Genomic DNA, 24,174 nt, shown 5'->3' on the forward strand with positions numbered 1-24,174 from the left:
GCATTTCTTGTAAAAAAAAAAAAAAAAGATCTCTGAATGTTTAGCATGAAGAGAAGACTTGGGATAGCCACAGCAGTCTTTAACCAGGGACTATGAACAAAAGGAGGGATTTATCTTTTTGTCAGCATCCTAGAAGGCAAAGCAAAACCAATCAGTTTAAGTTACAAGAAGTTAGATTTTGTCAACAAGCAAGAATTTTCAAACACTTAGGGGAAAAACATATGTAGAAAAACTGTTGAAGCAGAAACTGGAATGCACTTGTCTGGAATGTTATCAAGGGAAAATCACGTACCAGAGGTCACACTAGATGACCTCTAAGGTCTTTCCAACTATAACTTAGACATCAGGGACCAAGTATCCTATAATCTCGTTTCTAAAATTAATTATACTTTTTTTTTTTTTTTTGAGATAGTCTCCCTCTGTCACCCAGGCTGGAGTGCAATGGCGTGATCTCAGCTGACTGCAACCTCCCAAGTTCAAGTGATTCTCCTGCCTTAGCCTCCTGAGTAGCTGGGATTTTTGTATTTTTAGTAGAGACAGGGTTTCACCATGTTGGCCAGGCTGGTCCTGAATTCCTGATGTCAGGTGATCCACCCACCTCAGCCTCCCAGAGTGCTGGATTACAGGCGTGAGCCACGAGACCAGCCCCCTTTTTTTTTTAAACAGTCTCACTGTCACCCAGGCTGGATGTAGTGGCTTGATCTCGGCTCACTGCAACTTCCACTTCCCAGGTTCAAGAGATTCTCCTGCCTCAGCCTCCCAAGCAGCTGTGAATACAGGTGCCTGCCACCACACCTGGCTAATTTTTTGTATTTTTAGTAGAGACGGGGTTTCACCATGTTGGCCAGGCTGGCCTCAAACTCCTGACGTCAGGTGATCCTCCTGCCTCAGCCTCCCAAAGTGCTGGGATTACAGGTAGGAGCCACCGTGCCTGGCTTTTTTTTTTTGAGACAGAGTCTTGCTGTCACCCAGGCTGGATGCTGTGGCTTGAGCTCAACTCACTGCAACTTCCACTTCCCAGGTTCAAGAGATTCTCCTGCCTCAGCCTCCCAAGTAGCTGGGATTACAGGTGTGTGCCACCACGCCTGGCTAATTTTTGTATTTTTCATAGAGACAGGGTTTTACCATGTTGGCTAGCCTGGTCCTGAACCTCTAACCTCAAGTGATCTGCCCGCCTCAGCCTCCGAAAGTGTTGGGATTACAAGCGTGAGCCACTGTACCCAGCCAAGTTGCTAATTATACTTAAGGAAGCACACTGGACAAAGAAGGATGAAACATACATTCTACTTATACACAAATGGAAGTGAGTACCTTATATAAAAGGGAAAATAATGTTATTCTTTATTATTATGAAAATGGATTTCTTTTTCCAGTGGTTCAAATATACAAGCAGAATTGTTTAATGTTTGCCAATAAATATAATAAATTGAAGCAGAAGTTCAAAAATTAACAGCCACAATAGTTTATTTACAATTGAACTCTTTATAAGATATTTACAAGACAACCAATTTTACACATCAGAAATGGTATCAAAAGTTATGAATTACAACACAGACAACAATATGAAATGGGCATAAAACAAAGTTGAAGTAGACAGACAAGCAATTTCTTTTTTTAATTTATTAACACTAGCTTAAACTTTGTTAAAGAAAAACAAACAACTATGTTTTAGGAGAACTGCAGGGCCTTCAGTTGAAGATTGAATTCACAGTGTTGTATCCCATGTAGGGAAAAATAAGACTAATTTTCCCCCCACACTCTAACACACTGTAATTTTGCTCTTGGAACTTTACTAATCTACTCTCCGACCTCCTTCTCAAAAGTCAAATCAAAGGAGAATTAACCTAGAAGAGGGGACAATAAAGTAAGAGGTCCTCAGGGAGAGGGAGAACCAAGGAAATAGAATCTCCTTCAGTCTGGCCAGATAGCACCTCGTAGATTCCTCTCAGTCTAGTTCAAGTCAGAAATTGGGGAGTCCCCTGGGTAGGGTACAAACATAATGGTTAAATTTGCTAACTCGTATCCAAAATTAGGAATCCAATACATGCTGAAATCAAGAAGAAACTGAGAGGGATCAAAAAACAAAGTCAAGAAACACTGATCGGGTGGGTCTTTTTTCTTTTTGGACACGTTATGAAGAAATATAACGTAGGTCAGAATAAGAAAACTGAACAGCCTGCCACATTAAAATGATGAACAAAGAAAGTCTGGCCCAGTTTTTCTAGAAATCTCCTTCTCCTTAAGGTGTGGGATGAGAGCCCCTAGTGGAATTAAGTCCTACTTCTCTCTACATCCTTGCTGCAACAAAGTTTACAGCAGGTTCCCTTATAGAGAGCCCACTCTCCTAAGCAGATGGAGTTACAAATGAAAACCCATAGCCACACACACATACACGAAAGGAGAAATAAGAGCAGCAAGATCATCCAAGAATACTCCATGTGCTGCCAGAATAATTCCTTTAAAAGTCAAATCCAGGAAGCACAGATCAATATCTCACAAAAAGCTTTAGCAGTGGGAGGCCCCTGAGGAACTTTTCTTCTCTTCCCACAATGGTATCCCATTCTCTCTCATGCTCCACTGATGGGCCGGCCACATACCCTACATACCTTGGCTTCTCCTCTAAAAGTGCTAATAATCTGGGGACATATTCTCTTCAATGATAAAAGTCCCTACCTTCTAGGAGATTAGACCCCTACTTGTTTTCACACAATAGTCCTGAAGACTAAAGAAAGGCAATTCCTATATATTTGAGACCACAGGTCTTGGCTCTATTTTCCTTTCAGATAGTTAATAGGGATCTTACACTGAGACCAAAGTGGCCTGAGAGTGCTAGCCTGATATTTTAACAAAACAGGGGAGGGGAGAGGACCAAGATGGCACACATACAAATCTATTTTTACAAAGTGAATGGAGAAGCTCATTAGGTACATCTGTTTGTTTCAAGATGTAGACATTTGCCAGCCAAAGGAAGCACCTATTTCCACTCTCCCCCTATCCTCCCTAAGTCTCTACTTGATCATCAAGAGCTCAGCTAGAAGGATGAAGCCCAATGAAGGAATACTTGAGAAGTGATGTGATACAAGGACATCTATACAGGTTTTGGCATGCCATCCCAAATGCTAACTGCTTTCGTTTACAGCTGTAACTTGTTCTGAAACTAACCACCCCCATTTTCTCTTCTAAAGATTTTGTTTTTTTTGAGGGGTAGGGAAACAAATTCAGTTACCCATTAACTGAGAAAACAATCACAGTCAAACATCCCTTCCCACGTGGCTATATCACAGAATAGTTTCAAGAAAACATCTTTTCAGACAGTTATCTACCAACTCTCCGATGTCTTTTCTACTCTGTGAAGATGACTTGTTTCATCGCTTCACTTGTCATTACTTATCTGGTCCTAAAGCTCATGGTGAGGTTTTTTGTTTTATTTTCTGGTAAAAACCACTATACCTACTATAAGGAGGGTGTACCAGGGAGAGGAGAGTGCCATGCAGGCACAGCTCTAAAGGAAGGGGTTGCTTCATCTTCCACATGTCTAATGAAGAAAGCCCTTATACCCCATTAACATAGGCAAATGTATAGAAACAGACACCTGAAACTTCTGAATCTGCCATCCTATAGATTTAGCTTGAGAGTCCATTTCCCAAAAAAGGGAAAAGAAATCCCAATCACCCTCCATAACTCACAATTAGCTGAATCAAAGTCTTTTTGTGAAATCAGAGTGATGAAAACAAAGTCAAGGCAGTATGAAAGGGTATTATCAGCGAGTGATAACATGTGAGGACAAAGGTCACATATACAGGTCTCTGCCACTCTCTGGAATGGCATGCTACAACTATCTGAAGACAGGGTTCTTGCCAGCACAGCTATTTCCTACACGTCCGGTGAGGCGTTTGCTTCTTCTGGATCTCCAACCTGCATCTGCTACGCTCATCCAACCAGGGTAGCTCAAAATTCCTGGCAAAAAAAAGTGAGGAAATCAACTTGCAAGACTAGAAGGGATTCAGTGTGGACATGATAGCAACTACAAAAAAGTCACCATGCCCCTTACCGCTCCTATCCCTGACTAGTTTGGAGTATCTTTCCTGCCTCAAAGCCAGAGCAAGTGTGTACCATTAAAGTGATGGAATCATCTATTTCTAACTCAAAAAGCAATCCTTTTAATTATTGGCTTGGGAATCTTTATTTATTTATTTATTTTAGATGGAGTCCCGCTCTGTTGCCCAGGCTGGAGTGCAGTGATGTGATTCTTGGCTTACTGCAACCTCTGCCTCCCGGGTTCAAGTGATTCTTCTGCCTCAGCCTCCTGAGTAGCTGGGACTACAGGCATATGCCACACCTGGCTAATTTTTGCATTTTTAGTAGAGACAAGCTTTCACCATATTGGCCAGGCTGGTCTCCAACTCCTGACCTCATGATTCACCTGCCTCGGCCTCCCAATGTACTAGAATTACAGGCGTGAGCCACCGTGCCCAGCCTTCTTGGGAGTCTTATCATTGCAAAAGCTAGTTGCCCAGGTAGCCTCATTTTTGTCAGAGACCCATGGCTATCCCTAAGCCACCTGGTTCAACCTCATATCTAGGCTTCCATGAAGTCTGAAAGGGATGTGCAAGTTACCTGGAAGGGGAGAAAAAAAAAGTTATACTTACTGTGGAGTTAATTTTGGTAATGGTCGTCCAAATGCTACAACAGGCAAGAAGGGGGTAATCATCAAACTTTCAACTATGGGAGAAAGTCAAATGGGAGCTTATTAGTAATCCAGATGGGAAATGTCTAGAAACTATATCTGCTCCAAAATACACTTCATTCATTCAGAGCAAGTTGTACCCTGAAGCCTTGCACCCTCCTTCTTCTTTGAAAAACCTACTCTTTTAGATGGACAAAACTTACCATCATCTGGCTCAGGGAAAAATGAGGTAACCTCAGGCTCAGATTCCTGAATTCCTTTCTTTTTATACATTCTGAGCTGCAATCGCTGTAAAATTCTTTGTTCCCTGATCCTCTGAATATCCCATCTGGGAAAAACAAGACAAACAAACCCAACATTACTGTTTACCCAAAACCTGCTCTGTAAAAGCAACTCACACAATCCAGATGCTAGGAAGACCCTTGCTGACTCCTCTTGACAGGGTAAAGAGAAATGACTGCCTGGTTAAGGGAGAGCTGTTTAGGTCTACCATCTAGATCATGTGTTGGTGTTCCACAGAAAGTAGAGCTGAGGAAAGTCATACACAAAGAAAAAGAGGCCAAATATGTTTACCTACAACAACTACCATTTCCAACTAGACATTCAACCAACCAGGGAGCCAGTAATGTAAGAGTGTTAAGCATTCCAAGATTCTCCATAGCATGAAAGAAGGAGGTCAGCTTCCCTGATCTCTGTCCTAGGTCCTAGGGCTCAGTTGTTCCCAGGATGGCCATCTCTGGCCTTACCTTTTCCTTCTCTTCTCATCCAGCTCCAGTTTTGCATGCCGCTTTGAAAACACACTGTCATCTAGGTTCTGTGTAAAGTAAAGCAGCTGATAAGCTATTTATCACCATATATTAGTTACACACATATACTAATTTCCAGCTTCCAGGAATGTAAAATCCTTCACCTTCCGGTTCTACCTGATCTGTGGGTTCCATGGATAGCATGGGAACCTCCTGGTAACAGAATCCACAAAACACATACTCCTTTCCCCATCTACACCCTTTTAGAATCTCCAAATTTCAAAATCATTTCCATAACTTTCCAAGGTAAACATCCTATCAAACTAAAACCCCTAGACTGCCATAAACCCTCCCCGCCTCCATACTTTGTAAAAGTCTGACTTTAATCAAAACTTTAGGCCAGGCGAGGTGGCTCACACCTGTAATCCCAACACTTTGGGAGGCCGAGGCGGGGGGGATCACTTGAGGTCAGGAGCTCGAGACCAGCCTGACCAAACACGGAGAAACCTCGTATCTACTGAAAAATACAAAATTAACTGGACATGGTGGTGCATGCCTGTAATCCTAGCTACTTGGGAGGCTGAGGCAGGAGAATTGCTTGAACCTGGAAGGCGGAGTTGCAGTGAGCCAAGACCACGCCATTGCACCCCAGCCTGGGCAACAAGAGAGACTCTGTCTCAAAAAAAAAAAAAAAATCAAAACTTTATGAGTCAAATAAGCTTGGAATACATAATTTTATGGCTGAGGGGTACATGCTTTCTTTCTTTCTTTTTTTTTTTTTTTGCAATGGAGTCTCGCTGTGTCGCCCAGGCTGGAGTTCAGTGGCACCATCTCGGCTCACCACAACCTCCGTCTCCCAGGTTCAAGCAATTCTCCCTGTCTCAGCCTCCTAAGTAGCTGGGATTACAGGCATGCGCCACCACGCCCGGCTAATTTTTTTATTTTTAGTAGAGACGGGGTTTCACTATGTTGGCCAGGCTGATCTCTAACTCCTGACCTCAGGTGATCCGCCTGCCTCAGCTTCCCAAAGTGCTAGGATTATAGGTGTGAGCCACCTCACCCAGCCCTAACCTTTGTACTTAGCATAAACTCTACCTTTGTTTTGAACACTACCTAGCTATTTATTTTTTAAAAATCACTTAACTACTATGGACTTCAGTTTTTTAATCTATAAAATGAAGGAGCTGGACTAGATAATTTCTCAAGTTCCTGTCTGGCCTTAAAATTCTATTAATTCATGCATAGTACTATGACATTTTCAAAATTATACCCTCATTTTCTATTTAATCTCCTAACTTTCTTCAATTGACTGCTCTTGGTTACCTACCTCCAAAAGGTCTGAAGGATTTGGGTCCCTTAGAGGCTCTACTGAGTGGTCCCTCCAAGAAGGAACTGAAAAAAAAAAAAGAGAGAAAAAGAAAGGGAGGAGGGGTGGAACCACCCTTAAATCCAAAGTTGCACAACTATTCACTAGGATAAGAGGTCTCTCCCCAGATGAGACAAAGTTACCAAGTGATAGGAATCCATTCTATGGCCTCCCTGAAGCCATATTCAGTGTCCTTGCTATGGTATAAAAGAACCTAAAATGCCATTGCAGTCTGCCAAACTCAGGATCACAAAAAACCCTAAGCCAATACCTGACAATTCATATAATGGATGCTATTGCAGTTCCTGAAAAACAACTGAAATGTGTTGTCATTTTGAAGTCTATAGTAGTGTAATCAGTCATACGCCAAGAAATCTCACTCTCCCACATCCAGCGGATGGGGAACACAGCTCCCAACCATCCACCATCCCACCGACCGCCACCCCAGGCCCAGCCAGCACAATTCCTATTCTACTCACCAGCCAAGACTGAAGTTTCTCCTGCAACACTTGATGGCATCAGACACCCTAAATAATGCAGGAAAGAAGAATAATCTCAGTGTAAAAAGAAAAAAAGCCCATACCCCAAATGGAGGAAAGGATCATCACTGAAGTTCTCACTAGGAAGCCATTTTGTTTTTTGAGTTGTTCTTTTGAGAATTTCTCTCTGGGGGAGGGGAAGAGGGAACAACAGACAAAAGAAAAGAAAATAAGCCCACCACTTTTTTTTTTTACACTGAGACGACTTCTTTTCTTCATTATTTAGGGTGGTTTCCCTGCAACAGTTGATGGCCAAGGATATCAAACCTTAAACTCAGAACATGGCAGGTGAGTAAAAGTTGACCCTATTTTTCAAATACAAGATCAGTGTTCTCAAAACTTACATATGTAGTCTTCTTAAACAGCTCCCTCCTCCCTCCAAACAAACTACCTTGCTGGTCCAGCCTGAACAACATGCACAAAGACTTTGGCTCCCCTAGAACAAGCCATTGAGCCTTCCTCTTGAGATAGGGGCATCAAGAATAAGGATTCTCATGTTTATTCACAACTCAGGCTCCTCAAGGGGCTGGGGTCTCCCCAGTCAGACTCCTTTGTTTCACTATGCCCACAATCTCAGAGGTGTTTGAAATTGTCTGTACTAGGGAAGACAGGATTTTCAAAAATAGCCAGTCACACAGAACAGCTCTGGACCAAGCCATTACCCAATCCCGGATGGGAAGTTGCTTCATGGTTTCTCTTAAGTTGTTACGCAGCATTGCCATGGCAGCAAAAAGGTTGACCATTAAGGAAGAACCTGTTCAACTGACTGAACCAACAAAAAATCTGAACCTAGATCAGGATCCTGATCTATCTCATGTGCTCAAGTGTGAGGCCTAATAGATGTTAGATAATTAAGATGACTAATCTAGCTTTCCCACTTAATTTTGTCACCAAAACAGCCAAACAAAGCCTGGAGAATGCTCTTGTATCACGGAATGGATTTCTATCCCCATCCTGCTAGGCAAGACACAGTGGTAGAAACTTGGGACTACGGCTCTATCCTAGAAGGCCTCCCCAACCATTACCCCAGAGTAACCGCAGTGACTGACATAGACTACTAATATTACATGATTGAAGGCACATTCCAGTTACTGGTTGATGTAGAAGATAGGGGAGCGTCTCTGTGTGGAAGCCATAAAGAAAAAAAGGGAATGAAGACCAAGGTCCCACACCCCACACCATCCCCAAGCAGCTCAGATATCCCAAGATAGTCCTTATTGTTTGAAAAATAGTTTGTAGACCATTTTATTTAAATATATGAACAACCAATGGGCTACTGCAATCCAAGTAAACTCTTCACATTTTAGAACCTTTGTGAAGTATAGTAAGATAAAGAAAGAGTGTTGGTCTTTGGCAGATTCCTCCTGCCCCCCAGACCGGGACATAGAGATACAGATAAATGTTTATATAGTTAAAGAGCGGAGGCCCAGGTGAAAATTCCCCACCCCAAGCTGGCTCCCCAACCCAAAAATTACCATTGGCCCCTGAGAACACCCAAAGACCACCCTCCCAGATTTCACACAATATCAATTGCAGGAACAGTCGTGCATGGCAAAGTATAAGTTCTATGCATTTCACAGCACAGAAAACCCTTCTTTCAGAGGGCATGCAAGTTGCCGGAGATTACACCCCCAAGTCTGGTGCTCTTGTGATGAGCAACTTACTGGCAAACACATCTCCCAGTGTTGTAAGCAGGCAAATACATTGAGCACATTTTGCTGTAATTCCATCTATTTGCAATGCCTGCACAGTGTCTGTCTCTGGCTGTTAACTTACTCATTCTTGACAGAACTCTGCTTTATTGATTGCACTTTTTAAAAAATGCCAAAGGCATTTTCACACTTGTTAGCTTGACCGCCACCACTAGGGTATAAGAGCAAGTGTTCTCTATGCCTTACTTGCTACAGTCTCCTCCTTCTTTGGAGAGGATTCCCGTAATGGTAACGGTGATGGGGGAGGCTGGTGCCAACGACACAAATACATTTCTGTGGTGGAAAGGTACGGCAAATCTTCTATCTCACTTGAGAAGGCTTTCTCCTTGGGATGGGCGCTGGGTCCCTTTTGGGGAGTGGAGAGTCTTGGTGGGGTGTCCACTGAAGACCGGGGCTTTTCTGGGGTTTCTTGGCTCCTCAATTCACGTTTACAAACAGTTTCAGATAAGGAACCACAGGGTTCCTCTTTAATAGGTGAGTGCTTAGGAGTTTTTGTTTTGACTTTTGAAAATTCAGGAGCCAGCTTTTTAACAGGAGTCTTTCTTTCTGTACTTCCAAATGGGGATTTCCTATTAGATAGGGAAGAAAACATTATAAAATTTATTGACACTTGAATAAAATCTAATTTGAACACATTCTGGAGCAAAAGAATAAGCTGGTTCTTTTGCCCCAAAATGACCAGGTACCTAAATCTCTGGTGCTCATTTGGCAGTCATGAGCAGGAACAGCCCTGGCTTAGTAGTATATATAATGGGCCCTTAGTAAATGTTGTTTTGTTTTGTTTTGTTTTGTTTTGGGGCGGAGTTTCATTCTTGTTGCCCAGGCTGGAGTGCAGTGGCGCGATCTTGGCTCACTGCAACCTCCACCTCCCAGGTTCAAGCGATTCTCCTGCCTCAGCCTCCCGAGTAGCTGGGATTACAGACATGTGCCACCATGCCCGGCTAATTTTTTATTTTTAGTAGAGATGGGGTTTCACCGTGTTGTTCAGGCTGGACTCAAACTCCCAACCTTAGGTGATCCACTCACCTCAGCTTCCCAAAGTGTTGGGATTACAGGCGTGAGCCACTGTGCCCAGCCAGTAAATGTTTGCTGAACAAGTGAGTTTCCATGCTTAAGAATGTTCAGTCCGGGCGCAGTGGCTCACGCCTGTAATCCCAGCACTTTGGGAGGCCGAGGCGGGTGGATCACGAGGTCAAGAGATCGAGACCATTTTGGTCAACATGGTGAAACCCCGTCTCTACTAAAAATCATGGTGGTGCACGCTTGTAGTCCCAGCTACTCGGGAGGCTGAGGCAGGAGAATTGCTTGAACCCAGGAGGCGGAGGTTGCGGTGAGCCGAGATCGCGCCATTGTACTCCAGCCTGGGTAACAAGAGCGAAACTCTGTCTCAAAAACAAACAAACAAACAAACAAACAAAAAAAGAATGTTCAAGCTCCACCAGGTGCAGTGGCTCACGCCTGTAATCCAAGTACTTTGGGAGGCCGAGGCAGGCAGATCACTTGAGGTCAGGAGTTTCAGACCAGCCTCGCCAACATGGTGAAACCCCATCTCTATTAAAAAAAATACAAAAATTAGCCAGGTGTGGTGGCACATGCCTGTAATCCCAGCTACTTGGGAGGCTGAAGCAGGAGAATCGCTTGAACCCAGGAGGCAGAGGTTGCAGTAAACTGAGATCACGCCACCGCACTCCAGCCTGGGTGACAAAGTGAGACTCTGTCTCAAAAAAAAAAAAAAAGACTATTCAAGGTCTTTTAGCCAACATTAGGTACTACATTAGGTGTCACTCATTAGGTAATACCTATTTCCTGTAGCTCAGAGATCAGTCTCTTTCCTTTTCCCCCAACCCTGTACCATGTTAATTACAATCTTTATTTCCTTTTTCTTGCTGTCTGCTGGCATTCTCTAACCTCCTTCTTCCTCCCTTCTTCCCCTACCATATCCCAAGAAAGTCATCTCCTTTCCTCTTGACCAAACTAAATTTTATACTTCTTTTTCAAGATTGATTTCCTACTTAGAGTTTCACAATTCTAACCCAGAATAACCTTTAATATCCCTGAATCTTACAAAACTTAGTTTAATGTCTGTAATCCCAGTACTCTGGGAGGCTGATGTGGGAAGATAGCTTGTGTCCAGAAGTTCGAGACCAGCCTGGGCAAAGTGAGAGCCTGTCTCTACAAAAAGTAAAAAAAGTTAGCCAGGCATGGTAGTGAGTGCCTATGGTCCCAGCTACATGGGAGGCTGAAGTAGGAGGATCACTTGAGCCAAGGAGGTGGAAGCTGCAGTGAGCCACGTTGGTGCCACTTGCACTCCAGCCTGGGTGACAGAGAGAGACCCTCAAACAAACGAACAAACAAAAAACCTTAGTTTTTATCAGGTGTTGTACATCTACATATTTTACTATATTTGAATTCCGAGTTTTCAAAATTTATGCCCATCCTTACAGTTGGACTTAATTTGAGTCCAAAGACAGTTCTATTTTACCTTTTTTTAAAAATTGAAACAGGGTCTTACTTCGTCACCCAGGCTGGAGTGCAGTGGTGCAATAACAGCTCACTGTAGCCTCAACCTCCTAGGCTCAAGGCATCCTCCCACCTCAACCTCTTGAGTAGCTGAGACTACAGGTACATAACTCCAGGCCCAGCTAACTTTTGGATTTTTTGTAAAAATGTTGCCCACTATGTTCCCCAGGCTCATCTCAAACTCTTGGGCACAAGCGATTCCTCCCTCCCCGCCTTGTCCTCTCAAAGGGATCATAGGCATAAGCCACCACACCTGGCCTCTATTTTACTCTCTTATGTCTACCAGTGCCCAACACAATAAAGGAGTTTAACACTTCCTAACGTGAAGTGAATTGCTATAGTTTTCTTTTTTTTTTTTGAGATGGAGTTTCGCTCTTGTTACCCAGGCTGGAGTGCAATGGCGCGATCTCGGCTCACCACAACCTTCGCCTCCTGGGTTCAGGCAATTCTCCTGCCTCAGCCTCCTGAGTAGCTGGAATTACAGGCACATGCCACCATGCCCAGCTAATTTTTTGTATTTTTAGTAGAGACGGGGTTTCACCATGTTGACCAGGATGGTCTTGATTTCTTGACCTCGTGATCCACCCGCCTCGGCCTCCCGAAGTGCTGGGATTACAGGCGTGAGCCACCGCGCCCAGCCTATAGTTTTCTTTAAGAAACCCAGCTGTTAAACTTGTTGCCCATTCTCTTTATGATATAAGCTGCATTTGGTAATGATTACTGTGACCAAAATATTCCTAAACAGACATTTATAGTCTGCATAAGAATGTTTCAAGATAGTTTCTCAGCATAGAAGATTTCTTTTTTTTTTTTTTTTGAGACAGAGTCTCGCTCTGTCACCCAGGCTAGATTACAACGGCATGATCTAGGCTCACTGCAACCTCTGCCTCCTAGGTTCAAGTGATTCTCGTGCCTCAGCCTCCCGAGTAGCTGGGACTACAGGCACTGGCCACCAGGTCTGGCTGATTTTTTTTGTATTTTTAGTAGAGACGGGGTTTCACTATGTTGGCCAGGCTGGTCTCAAACTCCTGACCTCAAGTGATCCGCCCACCTCGACCTCCCAAAGTGCTGGGATTACAGGAGTGAGCCACCTTGCCCAGCCAGCATAGAAGACTTCTAAAGCAAGTTATGATTGCTATAATCAATTCATAAATCCCAGTCCCCTATTCTCAATCACTAGTAACAAATGTCCTCATCAAATAAAGTTACCAGCACACCTTTTGTGTCCCTTTCCACTCCGCCCACATGAGAAAGGCTTGGGAGGCAAAGTCTGGGATGTCTCGGAAAGCTCCGGCTGGCACTCCAGTTTAATTTTCTCAGATAGCTCTGTTTCCTCTCTCTCTTCAGTTTCATAGCCCTGAAACAGCTTGTGCCTTTCTTTCTCATTATCCTTCTTTACCAGTTGCATCCGCCTTTCCATACGTTCAATCCGAGCAAGGAGCTAAAAGAGAGAGTAGCAAAATGCAGACTTAACACACAAAAAATTAAACACACAGATACTTAGCCCCATTTAGGAAACAGTAGTCTTCTGCCTGTTTCTGTGGACCACGTCACATCGACTCAACTTTTTAAATAGGCAGACATTAATCTGAACAGTTTTCCTTAAACAAAATAGAGAAAACAAGGTATACTGTTTAATTTTAAGGACTAATCTAGATGGGAAGAGGCATCGGGGAATTTGTAATTCATTCTTCTGTAAGGAGATCCTCTCCACCGGGAGGGGCCATAACATGTCTTTTAATGGCATGGTGTCTACTACTGCTGCCCATGTGGCTCCAAGTCAGTTTGGGAATTTCTAGAATTAACTGTATACATGTTCTTTTTTTTTTTTTTTTTTTTTTTTTTTTTTTTTTTTGAGACAGAGTTTCGCTCTTGTAGCCCAGGCTGGAGACCAATGGCTCACTGCAACCTCCACCTCCCGGGTTCAACAATTCCCCTGCCTCAGCCTCCCGCCACCATGCCTGGCTAATGTTTGTATTTTTAGTAGAGAGGAGGTTTCACCATGTTGGTCAGGCTGCTCTTGAACTTCTGACCTCAGGTGATCTGCCCGTCTCCGCCTCCCAAAGTGCTTGGATTACAGGAATGAGCCACCTCACCCAGCCTACATGTTCTTTTAAGAGGCCCTAAGATTGTCCAAATTCTGTCCTCTCTACTTCTACTCCAAAACTCTATATACAACAGCAAAGTGCAAACAGTACATTGAGAAGGAATTAAGAGCTCATACAGTGCTACTAGGGATGGTGGTGTTATTTGAAAGGGGCGTGTGTGGGGGGTACTTTTAAAACAATGAACATTTCGTTTGGAAAATAGAAATCAGTACCTATAAATTCCAACAATCATGACATATACACATTCTTTATATATGAGGTGACACAAAAAATACCTATTCATCTAAGTATTTATTAAAATCAAAGTTCCTTTTAGTTAAAAGGACTAAAAATAAACAGAAAATGGGAAGTCTATTATCATTGAAAACTTTTTATTAGTTTTGAGAAAAGGTGTTGTGCTCCTTATATTCTATTTCAAGAATTTTATCTGGGTTAGACAGTGATATTAATGCTGCCTTCATTACACTCATTGCATAGATTTCAGACAAGGCCAAACAACAACTGGAATAAGTGAAACAAGCTTAAACAACATTAAAATTGTAATATACAACAGAAGCAGTGAGCACCAAGTTCAGACTGACACTCTATCCTTAACTCACCCCACTTTTCCTGACTAGGAAAGCCTGCAAAGGGGCCATTACCTCAGGAACTGAGCAGAAACCTCCACAATCAGCAGAGAACCCTTCTGTCAGCCATACTCTCATTTCATCTCCTTACATATATTTTGATTCACAGCCCTTAACCACCGTTTGTGGGTGACATTTCCTTGATTTCTTCTCCTTCACTGGTTCTTCTCTTCCCACCCCCCCCATACAAGGATATGATGTGTTGTAATTACGGTACCATCACACCCCTAGACTGCAGTACAGTAGCTAAGCAGTGCCACCTCCATGTTGAGTAACTTCCACAAATCAACACCATGAGATATTTTAATGAGACCTGCCCCAGCTCCCAATCCACCTTGCAGAATGCATTCTCCAATAAAACAGCCACCCGATGCGATTCATTTGGAAAGCAAACAAAATGAATAGCCCTCTGCTCCCCTGCTCAGCTCTTAGTGCACACGACGCCAGAGAGAAAGAGGAGAGAGGGAGAGATGGAGATGGGGTGGGGGGGGGAGGGAGGGAGAGAGAGAGAGAGAGAGGGGAGAAAGGGGGGGGGGGACTGCTGCAGCCTGAACACAACAATTGTAGAAACCATGTTTATTTTTAGGCAGCTGTAAGGTATGCTAGCACAGTAACACCCCCACCGCAGCTTCCCTCATATCTGAAGGAATATGTTTTAACGCGGAGGTGCCTTTAACTACTGCTGCAGTAAAAACAAGCCTGTGTCGTCAAGCTCCTCAGAAGTAAAGAAATAATAAACGACTTTCCTACTTCCTAAGATTCTAAAATAAGGATGGGGAGGTCTACTTAATACATTTAATAAGCTTACTTTTCCCTGATGCCCTCAAATCTTCCAGCTTCAAACACCATGCTTATACAAGGGACCTGGTCAGTGGGTCATGTATTAGAACTCAGGTTCCTATTAAAAACTGTCTGAAATCAAAGGCAATGATTCTCTTAATATCATTTAAGAAAACTAAAATAGGATTCCATGTAAATCACCTCTACTCCTGTCCCCACTAAAAGGCCTACTGCCCTCCTATCTAAAGATGCTGCAGCCGTGGTGGGAGCAACAGCTGCTCGCTACAGCCCTCTCCTCCGACGTGCATTTCTATAGCGCAATCGCTCTTTAATTTAACCCTTCCATAAGTTATGCCACAACACCTACTCCCCACCCTTTCCTTTTTAACCCCTCACAAATCAGGTCTTTTCCCACTCCAAACGTCTTTCCCACACGTCTGGGGCTGTCATTTTAAATTAACCCTTTGGCAACTGAAACCCCTCCCCCTCCCCTTGGGAGGTTGCCCTTTAACCCTTCCTTCCAACGTGTCTGTGAGCCTGGCTCCCGGAGACACAGCGCCTAAGATACTCCTTTGCTGGTGGCCAACCTCCTGTACCCCTAACCCGGGGGCGCCTTAACCTCCTACAGCCCCCTTCCCCCCGAGCATGCGCACAACTCGCTCCTCGGCCCGAAAGCAGATTAACCCCTCCCGTACCGTGTCTCTCTCAGACTTCAGCTCCTCTATCTCCTTTTCCTTAGCCTGCAGCTGCTGCTGTTGCTGTTCGATGAGGTCCAATTGCAGCAGAAGGATCTGTTTGAGGCAGGCGGCCTGACTGGAGGCTCCCGAGCCACCACCACCCCCGAGAGGGCTCTTCCTCATACTCTTCCATCTGCCCTCGCTGGCCGCCAGGCTCCCGGCAGTGGCGGTGGGCGCGAGGGGTGGCGGCCCGGGCAGAGGTAGTGGTGGGGGTCCCGCTGGGTCCGAGGCGGTGGCAGCGGGGGAGGCCGCCCCACCCTTGTCCCCAGCCCAGGGCGTAGGCTCTTTGGCCGCCGCCACGAGAGAGCCCGTCTGAATGGGTAGCACCGCCTGATACTTGGGCCGGGGGCTGCAGCCGGCTCCGGCGGCGGCGGGCTCCCCCCCAATGCCGGCTTGCTTGGTGGCTGGGGGCGGACAGGGCAAGGGCACCGAACCGCCCCAGCTCTCTTCCTGCTGCCCCGGGGCCGCCCCGGCCGGGAGTAACAAGCCCCGGCCCTTGCCGCCGCAGCCGGCTGGGGAAGGTGCGGGGCTCCCGCCCTGGGAGGAGGCCAGCGGGGGCCCCGGCTCCTTGAGCTTACGGTGCCGGGGGAGGAAGTGGGCTTCGGCCGCCCCGGGCTCGTCCTCGGGCCCGCCCAGCGCCGCAGCCCGCTCGTAGTCCAGTCGCTGCTCAGGGTTGCCGCCGGCAGGGGCCGCGGCCGCCTTGAACACCGCGGATCTCATGGTCATAGTGGTCCGGAGCAGCGCCGGGCACCGAGGCGGAGGAGGGGGTGGGGAAGGGGCGAGGTGCGGGGGGTCGAGGACGGAGCGGGGGAGGGGAGTTTGGCGGGCTCGCCTCAGCAGCGCGGCAGCAGGCCTCCGCTAGCGCGGCTCCTCCGGGGCCCGGGCGCCATCCCGCCGGCGTGCGGAGACGTGGAGGCCGCGGCTGAGGCCCGCCGCCGGCCCATGGGGGCCTCGCCGCCGCCTCTGCTGCCGCCGCCGCCGCCTTCGCCTCAGAGGCAGGAGCTCGCACCCAGCCGCCCCCGAGCTCATCCCCGGAGCTCGCTTCGGCCCCCCCTGGCCCGGCCGGGCCCGCCTCGTCTCCCCACCCTGCACCCCCCTTCCCCGCCCCGGCCCCCCGCCCCGGAGCTCGCCTCAGCCGCCCCGAGCCTCCATTTTCCCCCCCCTCCTCCTTAGGAGGGGGTGGAGGGCTGGGTCCGCCCAAAGCCCTCCTACTCCGGGAGGGGAGTCTGTCGCCTCCCCGGGGGTCCCCGCGGCTCGGGGTCCCCCTCCCCCACAGTCACCCCCGGCGCCTCAGCGTTTCCCTTTAAAAAAACGGAGCCGCTGGTAGCCGCCACCGCCGCAGCCGCCGCCGACCGGAGGACGCATGCGCGGGGAGGGGAGCGAGTGGGAGTGCACCGGGAGCCTAGAGAAGGGAGGCGGGCCGCGCTATTGTGAAAGGGGCCGCCGCCGCCTAGAGGGGGGCAGGGAGGGGGCGCGGGGGCTGGGGGCCGGCGAGGGGAGGCCGGGGCTGAGGGGCGAGGACGGCGGAGCGCGCGGAGGAGCGCGGCGAAGGTGGGCTGCCGAGGGAGGGGCGAGCCGGGGAGGGTCAGGAGGGGGAAGAAGGGCGAGGGCGGCCCCGGGGAGAAAGGGAAAGCGGAGGCTCCCCGGGATAAAGAAGCGCGAGAGAATGGAGTTGAGAGGAAGGAATGGGGGTGCAGGCGGCCTATGTGGCCTCCGTGGGAGCGTCCGGAGCGCTCCAAGTCCCCGGCCTGCTCCGGGCGGCCCCTTCCCTGGGCACCTTGGCAACGTGCCTGACCCACGCCGGAGGGGGCCCCGCGGCCCCGCACACTCCTGGACCACTCAGGATCCGGGCTCCTCTTTGAGCCCGCGGGTGTTTGATGGGGATAGAAGTCTAACCCCTCCACCCCCTCTCCTCCCCAGCAGCCCCACGCGGGTATGGGAGAGAATGAAGTTCTTTGTCTCTAAGGGATCCAAACCAGAAACGGAGGGACCTCTGCTTCCCAGAGGGAGGAAAATCCATGATGTCTGCTGCCCAGGGAGCTATTGCCACCGCCTCCTTGGGATGAAGTATTGCCAGCTACCGACAGTTTCTTCCCAACAGCCATCTTCCCAGCCTTCTTAAAGGACTCCTAGCATCTTCGGGAGGCTGCTGAAGGACTGAAGCAAAGGAAATCTCTGAAGGGATTTAGCCCTTGAAAGGGAGTAGGGATACTTAGGGTGTTCTGTGTTGAGCGCTTCTTTATATCTTTCCAAGTTCATGTATGTGTGTCTTTATGTCCAAGCAATTGAGCCAACAAGTCTTCAAAGAACTCGTAAAAAAAAAAATTTTTTTTTTTTTTTTTTTTTTTTTTTTTTTTTGGAGACAGAGTCTCGTTCTGTCGCCCAGGCTGGAGTGCAGTGACGCAATCTCGGCTCACTGCAACCTCCGCCTCCCGGGGTCAAGCGATTCTCCTGCCTCAGCATCCTGAGTAGAGTAGTTGGGATTACAGGTGCCTATCACCACACTGTACTAATTTTTTGTATTTTTAGTAGAGACGAGGTTTTACTATGTTGGCCAGGCTAGTCTCTAACGCCTGACCTCAAGTGATCCGCCTGCCTCAGCCTCCCAAAGTCCTAGGATTACAGATCTGAGCCACCAAGGCCGACCCAAAAACCTTTGAAATAGCCTTTTTTTTTTTTTAGACTAAATTTTGCTCTTGTTGCCCAGGCTGGGGTGCACTGGCGTGATCTTGGCTCACCACAACCTCTGCCTCCCGGTTTCAAGTTATTCTCCTGCCTCAGCCTCCAGCTTCCAGAGTAGCTGGGATTACAGGCATGCGTCACCATGCCCAGCTAATTTTGTATTTTTAGTAAAGATGGGGTTTCACCATGTTCGTCAGGCTGGTCTCAAACACCCAACCTCTGGTGATCTGCCTGCCCTGGCCTCCCAAAGTGCTGGGATTACAGGCGTGAGCCGCTGTGCCTGGCCCTGAAATGGTCTTAGTTGCTTGTTTTTCTTTTCTGGCTGAGGTGTGCTTTTTAAAATCTCTATGGAGATGGAGAAGACTGACATCCTCTGGCCTGATGTGAAAACCTCTCATTAAAACTGTGTCTCTGCTTTGTGGGCCCAAAGCATGAAACAATGGAAATTTTAAACAAATGGGTGTCAGTGTATTAAAGCCAAGAGAGCCCAGCCCTCTTCCACCAGACTGTGTGGCCTCAGATCAGCAATATTGAATATTGAGCTTAGGGACACCAAGGAATGGAGTAGGCAGGGATGAGAGGGCACATGGAATATGGTGAGCTCTTTCCATGCCAAGGCTTTCTCGTGTATTTGTGGCACTGGGTCTTGCTGTGTCCCCAAGGCTAGCGTATGGTGGCACAATTATGGTTCACTGTAGCCTCAACCTCCTGGGCTGAAGCAGTCCTGCCACCTCAGTGTCCTGAGTAGCTGGGACAACAGGCATGGGCTGCCACACATGACTTTTTATTTTTTGTAGAGACAGGGTCTCCATTGTTGCCCAGGCTGGTCTTGAACTGCTGGGCTCAAGTGATCCTCCCACCTTGGTCTCCCACAGTGCTGGGATTATAGGAGGGAGCCACTGTGCCCAGCCCTCAGTGTCAAGACTTTCTGCACCATCTCTATACTGACAGCTCCCTAATTTATATTTCTTTCTGATCTCATTCCCTAACTCTAGAATCATATATCCAATTATCTAATGTACATATACAATTATCTAATATACATAATATACAGTTGGAGGTCTAATAGGCTTTTTAAACTTACATCTAAAAATAAAGCTCCCGAATTCCTTCCACCCAAATCCCATTTCTACAGTCTTCCTCTCTTTGTCACCCCATATCTGATTAGTCAGCCAATCCTATTGCCTTTCAAAATACATGTCCAAAATCCCACACCTTCTCAACACCTCCACAACTTCCACTTTGGCCTACGCCATATAATCCTATCTATCTCACTTTTTTAAATTGCAGTAACTTTGTAATTGATCTTTCAGTTTCAATCTTTGCCTTCCCCCACTTAAGTCTACTCAGCAGCCACAGTGATCCTGGTAAGACGGGAGTGAGATCAGGATCTTACTCCACTCAGAACCCTCTCATGGCTTCCATCTCACTTGGAGTAAAAGTAAAATCATAAGGCTTGTAGGATCTGGCTCTCAGTACTGCTCTCTGACTTCAGCTCCTACTGTTACTCACTCTTCTTCTGTTGGCTATTCCTTCTATCTAGATCCCTCCTCCTTCAGATGTCCACCTCACTCGCCTCCTTCAGCTCTTGACTGTATGTCAGCTGAGACCTCTGGCCACCCTGTGTTTACTCTATACGCACAGCCTTTTCCAAACTGCCTCTTCCCTTTTTCTGCTTAATTTTTCTCCTTAGCACTTATTACCTCTAATTTACCTTATTACCTTATCCTTCCCCACTGCAATGTAAATTTCATGGTTTTGGGGGCTTTGTTTTTTGAGATGTAGTCTCACTCTGTTATCCAGACTGGAGTGCAGTGGTGCGATCTTGGCTCACCGCAAACTTTGCCTCCCAGGCTCTGGTGAGTCTCCTGCCTCGGATGCCCAAATAGCTGGAATTACAGGTGTGCACCACCATGCCTGGTTAATTTCTGTATTTTTAGTAGAGATTAGGTTTTACCATGTTGGCCAGGCTGGTCTCAAACTCTTGACTTCAAGTGACCCACATGCCTCGGCCTCTCAAAGTGTTGGGATTATAGGTGTGAGCCACCACGCCTGGCTGCTTCATGTTTTGTTACTGCTGTATCCTCAGCACCTAGAACCATACCTGTCACAAAGTAGGCATTTAATAAACATTGGTTAAATGAGTAAATAAGCTGTTTAGATATATTAAGAGGAAGCATCTACCTTTGACCTTTAGCTTGACTGAGTGTGGCAGTTATATTAAAAAAATAGGGCCGGGTGTGGTGGCTCACACCTGTAATCTCAACACTGGGAGACCAAGGCAAGAGGATCACCTGTGGCCAGGAGTTTGGGACCAGCCTGGGAAACATAGTGAGACCCCGTCTCTACAAACGATTTTAAAATTATGGCTGGGCACTGTGGCTCACACCTGTAATCTTAGCACTTTGGGAGGCTGAGGCATGCAGATTACTTGAGATCAGAAGTTTGAGACCAGCCTGGCCAACATAGGTAAAACCCCCCATCTCTACTAAAAATACAAAAATTAGCCAGGCGTGGTGGCACACGCCTGTAATCCCGGCTACTCGGGAGGCTGAGATAGGAGAATCACTTGAACCCGGGAGGCAGAAGTTGCAGTAAGCCAAGATCAAGCCACTGCACTCCACCCTGGGTAACAGAGTGAGTCTCAGTCTGATTAAAAAAAAAAAGTCAAGCATAGTGGTGCATGCCTATAGTCCTAGCTACTTGGGAGGCTAAGGTGGGGGAACTATTTGAGCCCAGGAGGCTAAGGTTATAGTGAGCTGTGATCATACTACTGATCTCCAGCCTGGTTGATAGAGCAACACTCTCTCTAAAAAAAATAGTGAAACCTAGAGAAGAATAAATTTGTCTGGGAACAAATGTGAACATACTATCTGGAGGGAATTAAGGAGGAGGTGATAACTGAGGTAGGCCTTGAAGGTTGAGATCATAGGCCATTTCAGGCAGAGGTAAGAACATTGCAAAGGCATGGCATAAAAGGATGTAATTGGGCCGGGCTGGGTGTGTGGTAGCTCACGCCTATAATCCCAGGATGTCGGGAGGCCGAAGCGGGCGGATCACCTGAGGTCAGGAGTTCGGGACCAGCCTGGCCAACATGATGAAACCCTGTTACTAAAAATATAAAAATTAGCTGGGTGCCGTGGTGCGCACCTGTAGTCTCTGCTACTAGGGAGGCTGAGGCGGGAAAATCACTTGAACCCAGAAGGTGGAGGTTGCAGTGAGCCAAGATTGCACCACTGCACTCTAGCCTGGGTGACAAGAGTGTAACTCCATTTCAAAAAAAAAGGATGTAATTGTAGAAAACGAGAGAAGTTCACTGGAGTGTAGTTCTGGATAGTGGGGGATATGAGGGATAAGACACATTGAGGCCAGATTATGAAGGTCTGAAGGCACAGTTAAGGAATGTATGGAAGGCCGGGCGTGGTGGCTCAAGCCTGTAATCCCAGCACTTTGGGAGGCCGAGGCGGGTGGATCACGAGGTCAGGAGATCAAGACCATCCTGGTCAACATGGTGAAACCCTGTCTCTACTAATACAAAAAATTAGCTGGGCATGGTGGCGTGTGCCTGTAATCCCAGCTACTCGGGAGGCTGAGGCAGGAGAATTGCCTGAACCCAGGAGACGGAGGTTGCGGTGAGCTGAGATCGCACCATTGCACTCCAGCCTGGGTATCAAGAGCGAAACTCCGTCTCAAAAAAAAAAAAAAGGAATGTATGGTTTGTTTGTGTTTTTTTTTTTTTGAGATGCAGTTTTGCTCTTGTTACCCAGGCTGGAGTGCAATGGCAGGATCTCAGCTCACCACAACCTCTGCCTCCTGGGTTCAAGCGATCCTCCTGCCTCAGCCTCCCGAGTAGCTGGAATTACAGGCATGCACCACCACACTCCACTAATTTTGTATTTTTAGTAGAGATGGGGTTTCTCCATGTTGGTCAGGCTGTTCTTGAAATCCCAACCTCAGGTGATCCACCCACCTCAGCCTCCCAAAATGCTGGGATTATGGGCGTGAGCCACTGCGCCCGGCCAGGAATGTATAATTTATCAGCCTTGGTGAAACATCAGAGGATTTCCACCAAAGCATAGAATGATTAGATTTGTGTATCTGGAAAGCTAACTTTAATATTTGTGTCTCTGCACCAAAAGCAGGAGGCCAACTTGAAGACTTGTTAGTGCAGGTGTGAGATGATGAGTAGTAAAGATATTAGTGGCATGGAGATATAGAGGGAATGACGGGAGGAGATTCAGCTGTTAAGAGCAAAGGTTCTGATGTGAAACTGCAAATGGCAATCACAGTTCTCCTGTTTAGTGGCTGTCTGTTATTTAACTTCTACCTCAGGTTGCTTATCTAAAGTGACTATACTGATACCTTACTTCACGGGGTTATTGTGAGAATTAAATGAGATAATCCATGTAAAATGTTTATCATAGCATGTGGCATCTGGTAATGCTTGATAATGTAGTTATCACATTATTACTAATTGGCAGGATTTATTGATCAATATAAAGGGGGCTGAGGGAGAAGGAGGACTTTCCCGTCAAATTTCTAAGATTAACCAGATGGCAATTCCATGAATAAATCACATTTTCTTCCTCTCTAGCCCAACTGTGGTTCCAGACCAGCACCTTCAGTATCACCTGGAAACTTGTTAGATATGCAAATTATTGGCTTCCCACCCTAGACCTAATGAATAAGAAACTGCGGGGTGAGATATAGTAGGTGGTGTTTCAATAAGCTCTCCAGGTGATTCTGATATACTTTAAGTTTGAGAACCACTGCTTGGGACTCTACAACAGGGATTGGCTGACTTTTTTTTTTTTTTTTTTTTTTTTTAGCTGGGTATGGCTATGTTGCCCAGGCTGGAGTGCAGCAGCTATTCACAGACATGATCATACTGAACTGCAGCTTTGAACTCCCAGGCTCAAGTGATGCTCCCACCTCAGCGTCTTGAGTCACAGGGACTACAAGTATGTGCCACAATGCCTGGCTAATTTTTGCTTTTTTTTTTTTTTTTTTTTTTGAGCCTGAGTTTCACTCTTGTTGCCCAGGATGGAGTGCAATTGTATGATCTCAGCTCATCACAACCTCTGTCTCCTGGGTTCAAGCAATTCTCCTGCCCTCAGCCTCCCGAGTAGCTGGGATTACAGGCGCCCACCACCAAGCCCAGCTAATTTTGTATTTTTAATAGAAGCGGGGTTTCTCCACGTTGGTCAGGTTGGTCTCAAATTCCTGACCTCAGGTGATCCGCCCTCCTTGGCCTCCCAAAATGCTGGGATTACAGGTTTGAGCCACGGCGCCCAACCTCGTTTTGTAGAGATGGGGGCTCACCATGTTGCTCAGGCTGGTCTCAAACTCCTGGGCTCAAGTGATCTATTCACCTTGGCCTATCAAAGTGCTGGGACTACAGGCATGAGCCACTGTCCCTGGCCCTAACTTTTTTTTTTTTCCTGGAAACTTTACAGCTCTAAAATCCAAAGTCTAGGATTTCACTGCTCCAGACTAAGTAAACATGCTTTTCCCCACCAAAGCCAAGGGTGGAATTTTTGGATTGGAAGTCTGATCTTGATGTCAATTCACAGGATGACCTGACTAAACCACCAGAAAACTGAAACCTGAGAAGACGTCTTCTAAGAAGAGAAAGGAATTCTTGCTTCCAAACCATTCAGTTTTTAAGCTG

The 24,174-nt window shown here is 46.7% G+C and overlaps 1 protein-coding gene across 2 annotated transcripts; it reads right to left on the reverse strand.

Annotated features, from left to right (window-relative positions):
- Window positions 1-1,438: 1,438 nt before the first annotated feature.
- MSL1 (MSL complex subunit 1) lies at window positions 1,439-17,186 on the reverse strand. Of its 2 annotated transcripts, XM_012452010.3 has the most exons (9): window positions 15,780-17,186; window positions 12,788-13,011; window positions 9,237-9,619; window positions 7,279-7,326; window positions 6,761-6,825; window positions 5,434-5,501; window positions 4,891-5,015; window positions 4,650-4,722; window positions 1,439-3,957 (listed from the first exon to the last, which is right to left on the reverse strand). In XM_012452010.3, exons 1-9 carry the CDS (start codon window positions 16,545-16,547, stop codon window positions 3,867-3,869), a joined length of 1,845 nt encoding a protein of 614 aa, XP_012307433.1. In that variant the 5' UTR covers window positions 16,548-17,186; the 3' UTR covers window positions 1,439-3,866. The 2 variants fall into 2 exon arrangements, with proteins under 2 accessions (XP_012307433.1, XP_064225662.1); XM_064369592.1 differs by lacking the exon at window positions 7,279-7,326.
- Window positions 17,187-24,174: the final 6,988 nt, after the last annotated feature.

Source organism: Aotus nancymaae, unplaced genomic scaffold (assembly GCF_030222135.1).
Source record: "Aotus nancymaae isolate 86718 unplaced genomic scaffold, 86718_ANA_hifiasm-v0.15.2.pri h1tg000089l, whole genome shotgun sequence".
Taxonomy (NCBI): Eukaryota; Metazoa; Chordata; class Mammalia; order Primates; family Aotidae; genus Aotus; species Aotus nancymaae.